This window comes from Boleophthalmus pectinirostris, unplaced genomic scaffold (assembly GCF_026225935.1).
Source record: "Boleophthalmus pectinirostris isolate CB_2022bp ecotype Guang Dong unplaced genomic scaffold, ASM2622593v1 HiC_scaffold_9, whole genome shotgun sequence".
NCBI lineage: Eukaryota > Metazoa > Chordata > Actinopteri > Gobiiformes > Gobiidae > Boleophthalmus > Boleophthalmus pectinirostris.
The window spans coordinates 16,727,342-16,738,289 of NW_026571541.1; the positions used below are offsets into that span (position 1 = coordinate 16,727,342).

Below are 10,948 nucleotides of genomic sequence, written 5' to 3' on the forward strand. Positions count from 1 at the left end.
TAAATTGTAGTATGTGTCTCTCAAATGCGGAAGACATATCCTCTTGAAAATTCTCATTCATTCAGAACAAAATATATCACTTCTTTTACCTGAGATAAGTAATAGTTTGTTGCTTTGAATGTTGATCCTGAGAAAATCCATGCTGTTTATCAGGCCTTTAAATTGCTTATCTCTTTTTATACATGTAATTAGCCATGTTTGTTTTTAACACAAACTCAGTATGTGTCTCTCTGATTGGTTAATCTGCCTGTCAATCACACCCTCTGAAATCGGGGGCCGCAGGATACAGACCCCCTCGTCTTTGTAAAGTTTTGTCAAACTTGTGGTTCTGACTGGCCAAGTAAACAGTTTGTAGTGTATGCCTATGTGTATTAGTCCAAGTTCTTCAGCAGGACTCCTATTATGGCATCAAGTCAAAGCCAAGAACAGAAGCCCTATTATTTCCACTCCTGTTTAGAAATGTTCACATCTGTAAAACCTGGTGAAGCTGGTAATGGAACATGAAGATTTGAAAGGGCCCTAGGTGCATGCAAGTCTGTGTGCGTGTGCATGTGCGTGTGTGTGCGTGGTTGTGTATGTGTGTGCACGTGCTTGGAAAACAATTCTTCCACAGAAAACTGCCACCTGCTCAAATGCACGACAGCAATTTGGAGCAACTGACAAGGACGCAACAGGCAAATGACACACAGATGTTGCTGTTAGCTGTTAACCTCTGAGCCACAGCTGCCAATTTCATGTGGAAAATAACTTCACTTGTGAAAACTGCACAGTATTAAGCTACTGTTTAAGAAAAGGCAGTGTGTTTACCTAAAAACTCTGAAATAATTCTATGAACTTGAAAAACAGAAAAGAGTTACAAAAGACATACTCTGTGTAACTTTAATAGAGATGTCATTGTTTTGCCTGGATGTTCCACAGTTAAACTTATCTATCTTACAATCATACAGTTACAAGTGTTTATGCTGCTAAGAAATACCTTGAAAAACATGCACTATTACCATCTGACTATCTGGCCAGGTGGCGTCTCATGTAGATAGATACATTTCGTGCAGTAATTTGGAACAGAAAAGCTATAACATCTCCATGGAAACAAGCAGGTGGCAGACGCTCCATCAGAAAAGTTACATAGTGCACCTTTAACTTATGGATGCCTTTCTTTTATTTCTGTTTTCTTAAGGAAATATTTTTGCAAGTCATTTTAAAATCCTATGAATGTTCTTTACAGGCTTGAAGGGCAAGGGGGCATGCTATAACTTGGCCAGAGTGTGTATGTTGGGTGTGTAAACCGTGCAAACAAAGCCATGACTTGACATCCTCGTGCCCCACTGACCTTGAGGGCTGGCTCTGAAAAGCTGAAGTGAGAGCAGCCGCACAGCAACCATACATATTGCAGAGGCCAGGAAGTCCAAGCTCTGCAAAGCCTTTAGTGACTAGCGTAGCGATTAGTTGACGGTTAGCTGACCTGATGGTGGTTTTGAATTTATTTGTCCCAGTAGGCAGAAGAGGCAATCATATCAGTAACGCTGAGAAAGCCTGACGCAGCATAGAGCAGCATGTGTAAAACAAGACTATAGCATTACACAGTGGAGGAAAGCGGAGAAGATCCTAGAGAGACAGGAAGTCGATGATATCAAGATCTAATAGGCAAGTATGAGAGAGAGAGAGAGGTCTGACAAAAGATACGACTATTTTCCATCAGTGTTATAAAAATGTACTCAAATTATGTTTAGAATAAGCCTGTCACAATAACAAATTTTGAAGCACAATATACTGCTACAGAGAAATATAACAAAAAATGATCATATTTTAGCTACTTTATGCCATTGACACAAAAGCAATAAAGCAGGATAATCCCAGTAAACCATTTTTAAATACAGAGTATCATTTAAAAGCATGAGTTGCAACAAATAAATAGCAGAATTAACCAATAATTATTTAAAGATATTATTTATTCAACCCTCTACAGCTCAAATATTATTCTAAAATAAACAAAAATAACAAAAATCTCTTCCTTATTGCAATGAAAATGTGCACACGGTAAATATTGAATGATAAGTCGATATAGTAATTATGGTGACAAGTATGCATCTGGGTTGATACAGGGGTGGTTGTGTATAGGTTATTTTTGTTCTCACTTCTTTTTGAGATAAAATGGCAAAATTAGGTAGTAATCGTCAGGAAACATGGACATATCCTTAAGGCTAATGTATTGCTGAATATGTATGGGCATGTGTGTATACTGTATGTGTGTGTATGTGTAGGCGGACAATACAAATTGGACCTTGCTGTTTTATCTCTGGTTTTAACTTCATGTAAATATGGTAGACTTGAATTCCTTTTTGTAATATTATGTGGACATTGTAGGCAAAAAGTTAAAACCATAACTCAAAAGCTCAAATTAAAAGTCAGTCACTCACTGCATAATCTTAATGAAAAACACCTTGAATTAATTGTTTTATTTTACATGCCATTTCTTTACCCTGTACTCTAGCTTCCTCTTATTGCTCAAAGATATGATTATAGGATAGCAACACTGCACTGGTTTTGCACCAATTAACTAACTGTTATAAGTGAACCATGTTGATAATTAGAGCAGGGTTAAGTGATAAATCTGTAAGTGTGTCACCTTCTCAAACTGGGACAATGTAAGCTATGGGGCCTGTCGGGAAGGACACACGTTGCAGTGATCAAAGCAACACATTTAACAAGAATGTGGTTCTACAAATTGGTTTAAATGAATGAAATTTGAGTGAACTGGTTTTGGTAAAAAGGATTATAAGTTTCATCAAATAGTTCAAAGAAAAGAAAAAAAAATCTGTAGATCCACATCTACTGGATTTCATTTTAAGGCCACTTGTGGAACTTTCATAATGTTGTAATGTGGAAATATACTGCCCTCTACTGTACAGGCTTTTTTGTTGCATGTTTCAAAGCTCTTTGGTGACATACTGTATTTCACAAACCACTGAAAATATGTTCTTAGCATCATATTTAGTATTAGTGTTATGAGTATTTTATGCTACTGTACAGTGATACAGTGATACTGCATACAGTGATTTAATTTCATCACATTTCACATCAATCAAAGTATATGGTTAAACATTAAATGCTGACACTACAGTGTCTACCATTGGAATAAATTAGAATAAAAACATTCACAGCTGTTTATGAAGAAAATTAATCCCTTGAGATGTACCATCTTGTTTTCAAGGGGGTCCTGAAATTAATCAAGTTTACTGATTCTTTTGAGCCAGGAGTTCATTGATTTGAACCACAGAATTTACTGGTTTACAGTATTATACAGTGATCCATGAACTGTGTATACACAGTGTGTAACATAGCCTGTCAATGGATGAGGTCATGGAGGAAATAAATTAAAAGGTAAATAAAGTTAATATGTGCTGCATCATTCTACCACTAGAGGACAATCATGTACATCTAGAGAGGAATTACAATATTCCTTTATATATAAAAGCTTACTGGACTCATGCATTTCTTAGTACATGACTGTAAACACTTGGGTAAATAAACATAATAGGCTAGAAAAATAACAGTAATGTCTTTAAAACAATGATGCAGCTTGCATTCGCCAGGTTAGAACAATTACTTAGATATATCAATAAAACTATCTACATAATACTAGTAATGTAGATAGTATGATATACATTTGCCTTTTATAATGGCAACAAGTAACAATAAAACAAACAAGTTATCCAATTATCTTCATGTCCAAACACACACAAGAGCTGCACTGAGCAGGAATGTTAACAGATTACTCTTGATCCCATAGTAATAAAACAAAACAAACCACTATCAGTACTGCCTGGGTTTCTTAAGGACATACTATTATCTATTACATCACAGCTTTTCTCTGCGGGGCAAGGTAAAAAAGACTTCATCCTGACTTTGTCTCACATGTTTCTCAGCAGCAGATCATGTGCTCTCTAAAGACAGAACAACATGATGGGTCGTGTTGCCAAAATATACAGTAAACTCTCCATTAGAATTAACATCAACCAGATAAGTTATGCAACCAGCAGGAACTCACCAGCAGAGCCTCATGTTTCAAAGATCAAGACTGTGTATCATCACACATCCACACCACTGGGACAGCATTTTCATTACACGCAAACGAAAATGTCTCTCTTCACTCTTCTCACACATATTTGAGGGTAAATTAAATGTCACAGTCTCTCAGTGGCAATACAAACTTTATTGGATTGTTAGCATGAAACCAAGGATAAGTGTATAAAGTTGCACAGTTTGATGGGTGTTTTATAACTGTGCATAGGAATTAAAGCAAAATCCAAGACTTAATCTGTTGTTATTGATTCATCAATGCCAATGTATTTACTTCACAAACAATTTGTGATATATGCAAATTATCTTTTATTAGTTTTATGCAAAAACATGCACAATGAATCAATAAGTGAATAAACAGTTCCATATGAATGTTACAAATTAACTAAAGATAATAACTTCATCATTACCTAGAGAAATGTTCCTTGTTTCGGACAGCTGCTGAGTGGAGTTATTCTGAGAGACTTTCCGGCCTGTTGTGTTGAGACATCAGACCCACAACCTACAGTGTTTACTGTTTTCCCTGTACAGATAGTGGCAGTACCTGCTTTGACCAAGCACACACCATTCACCAGTGGCTCCTCACAGGGTAAGTCTTATTCTATTACTTAGGTTGTAAATGTCATTGTTCAAAATGTGTCATTTTGTCTCCTCCTTTCCAGATGTTCGACTGTAAACGGATAGATGACATGCTTGAGAAGTATTACCTGTCTCCATTTTACGCTGTTGAGTTTTGTATAGGTTTTTCAGGAAATTTACTAGTCATACTTGGATACATCTTTTGTTTGCCCAAATGGAAAAGTTGCAACATTTACCTGTTCAACATGGCAGTTTCTGATCTTATTTTCCTGTGTACATTCCCACACCTCACATACCTCTACTCACATGACCAATCAGAAACCAGTCCTTACGCTTGTGTAATTAACCGCTATGTCCTGCATGTCAACCTCTATTCATCTATTCTCTTTATGGTGTGGGTGAGCATGGATCGCTTCCTATTGATAAAACATCCAAGTTGTAATCATATTCTCCTGAAGCCACGTGCAGCCCTCATGTTGACCGGACTGAGCTGGCTCATTGTCAATGCTGAAGTGGCACCTATGATTGACCTGATGGTCCAGGATCTACAGAGCAGGAATTCCAGCCACTGCAAAGACTTTGCCAGTCTGAAAGGAGATATTGATAATTTAGGATATAGTCTGGGGCTGACCTTGTTTGGATATCTTTTGCCTTTAATTGGACTTTGCATATTCTCTTACAAGATTTCATTTCTACTTCGTTTACAAGACAGGATACTACCAAACAGGAACACTTCTTACAAACGGCCTCTTAAAGTTTCTACTTCTGCTACAGTGATCTTTCTAGTACTCTACACTCCTTACCATGTGATGAGGAATGTCAGGATCGCCTCTCAAAAGCCCTGGGCAAACCTGGAGCTCTGTAACAAAATGTACATTGAAGCAATGTACATCATAACACGACCTTTGGCCTTTTTACACAGTGTAATAAACCCCATCTTCTACTTTTTGATGGGGGATAAATTCAGAGACCTGCTGTTCACAAAGTTCAGGCTACTGCTGACAAAGACCGAACAGCAACAAGAACCAACTTAAAGCAAAAGTCAATTATTTCAAAGTTGTGTTGTCATATTATGCATAATAAACACTGTTTGTCTTTAGGTATGAATTAGGTTTTTTTTTCTGCACAGAACAGGCAAAAACATCTAGTCAAACATTAAACATGGTCTGTAAATGGGTAATAAAACATCAGTCCCAAATTGTGATCCTGAAATATAATTGCCATTTTTGTTTCATTAAGAAGCATAAGGCAGTGACAGAATGCATGTTCTTTCTCTGGCTTACAGTGTCCATAAGTAGTCTGTGTAAGCTTAGATAATGTTGTTCTTCTAAGTAGAGTTAAAGTCAGTAGCCTCTCTAAGTGAGCTGTGGTTACACTTTCATGTACTTAGACTCACAGGGAGTTAGCACAACAGACTTGACCAGGTGCTTTCTCTCAGTCATAAGGCAGCACTGTGCCAGTTCATTTATACTGGCGTGTTTCCTGGAAAGAGTCAGAAAAACAAATGAAATACTAGTCAGTCCTCTCAGTGTGAGTTTCACCAAGAAAAGCGGGAGAGAAAAAAAAATGTTAAAAGGTACATGCGAGGACATCTGCAAAGAAAGAGTATTTTGTAGTACAATGATGAAGAGGGGCAAATGTATAGCCGAACTGGTATTTGACTGAAGGAATATCCAGTTATGTCATCATAGAACATGCTCTGGGCTGCTTTACAATGAATAAGTAGAATTTGAACCGTTTGAAATATTATATAATCCATTTCACGTTACTGTTATTATGCTTAACACGCGAGGATTTAGATATGACCTCACCACCATAGTTTGCACTGTTACATGTACATGTGCAAAGCTTCTCTTTCCAGCCAACCAGAACAGTTCTCTTATGGTATTCCCATAGTTCATGGGTATTCCACAAAGAAGTTCAGTAAGGTACTGCTTGCCTTGAATACCATTCCAAGATGGGATTTACACGTGCAGAGTAGATGTATGTGACAGGTGGAGACAGCAGGTAGATTACCTATAAATTCAGTACCGTGGGGAGAGGGGGAGAAAAAAGCTTTTAGAAAAGTCAGTTGCCATGGTCTTGTCCATCAAGCACAGCAATACATAGCATGAGATTGATCCTATTCGGCTGTCATTTTGAATATACTGATTGAAGTAATTCAGATGGTGAATGTGCTGTGCTGCAAATACCCCGCTATACTTGGTTTGTTTGGTAAGGACACTCCGTGCCAGACTGAATTTCATTCAGGAAGAAAATTGTCTGGCTGGCCAGGCTTTTTCAGGACAACATGGATTGTTTTTATGTACCGTATTCTTGTATACGAGTATATACACACACACACACACACACACACACACACATATATATATATATATATATATATATATATATATATATATATATATATATATATATATATATATATATATATATATATATATATATATATATATATATCATTGAATTACATTGAATTACATTATCATTGCATACTTAAATGCCGTACACTAACACTAACAAATGAATAATGATTTATGGATTACAGGAATGTAGGAATGTAACTGTACCACATCTATAGACAGCTGTCACTATTATGAAGTCTGCTGCTTGTAGCCTACCCAGTAGCCCCCTCCATAAATTCCTTGAACTTCTATATATCCCTTTGAGCCAGGATATTTTTTTTTCCTGTGTGCACGTTCCTCTTCTGACAATAAACACAATCAAATTAAATAAAGAATATAAGAAATGTTTCAGTTATATTTTTTTTCTTTTCATGAAAATAAGCAGTTACAGTTGAACAATGATTAACATGACACAAAGTGAAATATATTATATGTATTTATCTATAGAAAGTATCTGTGCAAAAAGCAACACTCCCACAAGAAGTTCAGTGCATTTATCAACTAGACAGTTTGTCAAGGTTATGTTACCTTAGTGTGTGAAAGTCAGCAATGGACCCAGGAAAGAAACAAAAGTATAAATGGCTGTTGTTTTTTGCATCAGGTGTTTTTTCAATAAACACATTTTTACATTCAAATGTCAAGTGTCAAACACTGTGTTTCCTCTTTTGCTTTTCAAAAATGTACAGTAATTTTGAATCACAATGGTCTATACATGAGCATTCTTCACACACATCGCACCAGCTTCCAAAAGCATTTGTTCATTTGTAAAATACAAGATAAAAAGAGGAATGAAATCATTTAAATATTGTCTTTTTTGTCAGTTTTTACAAGCTCACTTGTAACCATTTGACAAAGTTGTCAGTCATTAGGTGTGCTATCAGGAAGTCAGTTGGCCACACAGTGAACATCATTGCTCCATGGAATCCTGTCTCATAGTGATGATGCGTTACATCGACCCCAGCTGCCCGCAGTCGTGTGACATACATGATCCCATCATCTCGCAGTACGTCATACTCACAGGTCAGAACATAGGTCTTTGGAAGAGAACGCAGAGTTGAATCTGGAACCAACAGAGGCGATGCTCTGGGGTCACCAATCCAACGCCATTGTCCATCTAATGCCTCACCCTCTGGCTGCATGACCACTGGTGCACTGTAATTGTACTGTTTATGGTATCTTTCAGGTAAGAAGGCACTCCAGTTGACAAACTTTAGCAGAGTAGAAGACTCAGGACTGTTATGCATGTTAGCCATCATTGCACTGAATAGTTTTTTGTCACTGGTAAAGTACTCGCTCCAAAAGCGTACCATGAGGGTACGTGGCAGGAGAGGCATGTCCTGATTCTGCTGGTATGATGGTGTGTTGAGGTCCAGGGCCTGTGTCACTGGGTATAGTAGACCTTGGGCCTTGAAATAAACTTGTTGCTCTGGATCATTCAGTAACTGTAAAGAAACAAACAACTGTGATTCAAGTCTAACAAAAAATGTAAATGTAAACATACTTTATCATTTAAATAGTGAAAACAATAAAAAATCATTTTTATCTGTGTAAACTGTTTTGCTTCGCCAATGTTGTTTACTCCACCCCTCCACTTTCTGTTGACCCTCTGCTTGGCTCAGTGAAAAATAAATGAAAATGGTACATATGCTCTCCTAGTCTGATGCCTACAATATTAGCTTGTAGCTGATCTAGGGGGAAGGATTTAGCATAATTAATATATCTATGCCTGAACACTTGAACTTTCTTCTGCACATATTTTGTCCCTTAGTTCTTCCCCGTCTCTACCTGAAAGCTATCCACTTTTACACTTATTTCAAGAACTACTTTAAGTAAGAAAAATAGGTACTGAGTGTGTGAGGGTTATAAGACCTTGTTTTATAATAAATCACACATAGTTGAGTACAGTAAAGATAGAGGTGCACGCATTGCATAATGGTATAGTTGTTAAAATAAGTGACTGAATACCTGCTGAGTGACTGCAGCTGCCAGGTTCCCCCCTGCACTGTCCCCAGACACAGCGATACGTCCAGGGTGCACAGAATATTGAGCCAGCACCTCCTTCTGAAGGAAGTGTTTCACCACTCGGTACACATCCTCATACGGTTCAGGGAAGTGATGAGGAGGAGCAAGACGATAACTGGAAAATATTTAAAATTTTAGATGAATGCTTTGGATTTGTGTTACTGTGACAGAATACTGTATTTTCCAGAATATAGTTACAACATCTTTGCGTATAGGCAGTTATTGATGGTAAAGACAGTGGCTGATTACAAAGTAAAACAAATTGTAGGTATGGATTGATGGGAGCACGTTGTATAACTGTTAAGTATTGCGTCATTCCTGTAACTGTATATTTGTTTAAATGAGAATAATAAATAATTAAAATAATATAATAAATTATTACAATAGTATTATGTAATGTATTACAAAATACTTACTCTACAGAAAGAACAACTGCATTTAGCTCCTTTACAATCTTCCTGGCCAAGAGATCATATGGGCTCATTCCTACACAGACAGGGGTTAATATTTACCACATTTTCATCAAACTGTGAAGAAGTGAAGTGAAGACATGTGATTAAAAAAAATGGATAATAAGACTCACTAGGACTGCCTAGACACCAGCCCCCACCGTGCAGGTATACCACAGCTCTCCTGAGATCACTGCTATCTGCTTTCTGCTGTGGTTGGTACACAAGTACATCCACTCCTTCAAACGACTCCTTTATGACCCGAACATGTTCATCAGACACAGGAACTACATTCTCAATCAGAGTAATGAGGTACATCACGCCCATATAGTGATGCAGCCCCACTAACTCACTGAAGTCTGCCTGTAGAGAAACAACAATTGAGACAAATATGAATTATATTCATAATTACACCCTCTTCACCTATATTTGCTGTAATGATATTTTCATAGCAAACTTTTAGTGTTAAAACATTACAAACTGTATAATAGAAGCAAAATACTGTATGCTTAAAGCAATATAAACTTTTCTAGTACAACCAGCTGAACTACCACAATCTATAACTGTGTAGAAATCAAATTGGATAATGTTAAATTATGAATTAAATGTTTTTTGAAGTATTCATTCCACATAAAACTATCAGTAGATCCGGATGTATTAGGTCTATTATTAGCACAAGTGAACAAGACTATACATCTGATGGATTAGTGTCTGACATAATCTGTTGTCACCACCTCATCAGCAAAACTCTTTCATGTTTGTAAACTTAAGACGCAAGTATGCACATAGTATTCTGGCACGTTTGGTTAGCTGTTACTCTATAATAAACATAATATGCTGTGTCCTTTGATATGTATAGTACTACTGGGTGTAAGACTTACCACATGGCTGAGAGTTCTGAAGAAAGAGTTGGTGAGCATAAGTTTCCATTTCTGTTCCATCTGTTCAGGCAGAGGTTCATAAACATAATAAGCAGAAAAGGAGCAGACAGATACAAATAAGATAATGCTTGTCCACTTCATTGTAAAGGTGTGCTATCCACAGCTGATAGTCAGTTGCAAACTGCAACAGTCTGTACCCTACGCACGCACGCCGCTGTTTAAGATAGAAGCAGGTCTATGTACTAGATTTATGCAAAAGTCCAAACACACAATCCTCTAAGTGTGTGTACCCTCCTCTGCTTACTGGATGTGATATGCTGCTTGCTTGAGAAGCACTTTTAGCCATTAGGGGCGGCACCCACCAGAGATACTGAGCTCTCTGTGATTGGTAACTACTCAGGAAATCCCGCCCTAGACCACTGTGCTATTCTTTGAAGAACTTGAAAGGATAAGTATAAATTTATATTTATATAAAGACACTGTATATCGTGTATATTTCTGAAGTTGTTCATAAAGAGTTTATTTAGGAATA

The 10,948-nt window shown here is 37.1% G+C and overlaps 2 protein-coding genes across 2 annotated transcripts; one reads left to right on the forward strand and one right to left on the reverse strand.

Annotated features, from left to right (window-relative positions):
• Positions 1 to 4,742: 4,742 nt before the first annotated feature.
• LOC110163704 (succinate receptor 1) lies at positions 4,743 to 5,693 on the forward strand. Its single transcript, XM_020928715.2, has one exon. The coding sequence runs from the start codon at positions 4,743 to 4,745 to the stop codon at positions 5,691 to 5,693; it is 951 nt and encodes a 316-aa protein (XP_020784374.2).
• Positions 5,694 to 7,804: 2,111 nt separating this feature from the next.
• On the reverse strand, positions 7,805 to 10,557 carry aadac (arylacetamide deacetylase). The gene is made up of 5 exons (XM_020928680.2): positions 10,417 to 10,557; positions 9,670 to 9,898; positions 9,503 to 9,572; positions 9,030 to 9,201; positions 7,805 to 8,506 (listed from the first exon to the last, which is right to left on the reverse strand). The coding sequence occupies exons 1-5, from the start codon at positions 10,555 to 10,557 to the stop codon at positions 7,889 to 7,891; spliced, it is 1,230 nt and encodes a 409-aa protein (XP_020784339.1). The 3' UTR covers positions 7,805 to 7,888.
• Between the last annotated feature and the right edge of the window lie 391 nt (positions 10,558 to 10,948).

Coding starts and splice junctions, on each gene's coding strand:
- LOC110163704 (XM_020928715.2), top strand. CDS start 4,743: ATGTTCGACTGTAAACGGATAGATGACATGCTTGAGAAGTATTACCTG.
- aadac (XM_020928680.2), bottom strand. CDS start 10,557: ATGAAGTGGACAAGCATTATCTTATTTGTATCTGTCTGCTCCTTTTCT. Junction 9,899..10,416: donor TCAGAACTCTCAGCCATGTG/GTAAGTCTTACA, acceptor GTTTCTCTACAG/GCAGACTTCAGTGAGTTAGT. Junction 9,202..9,502: donor GCAGTTGTTCTTTCTGTAGA/GTAAGTATTTTG, acceptor AATATTTTCCAG/TTATCGTCTTGCTCCTCCTC.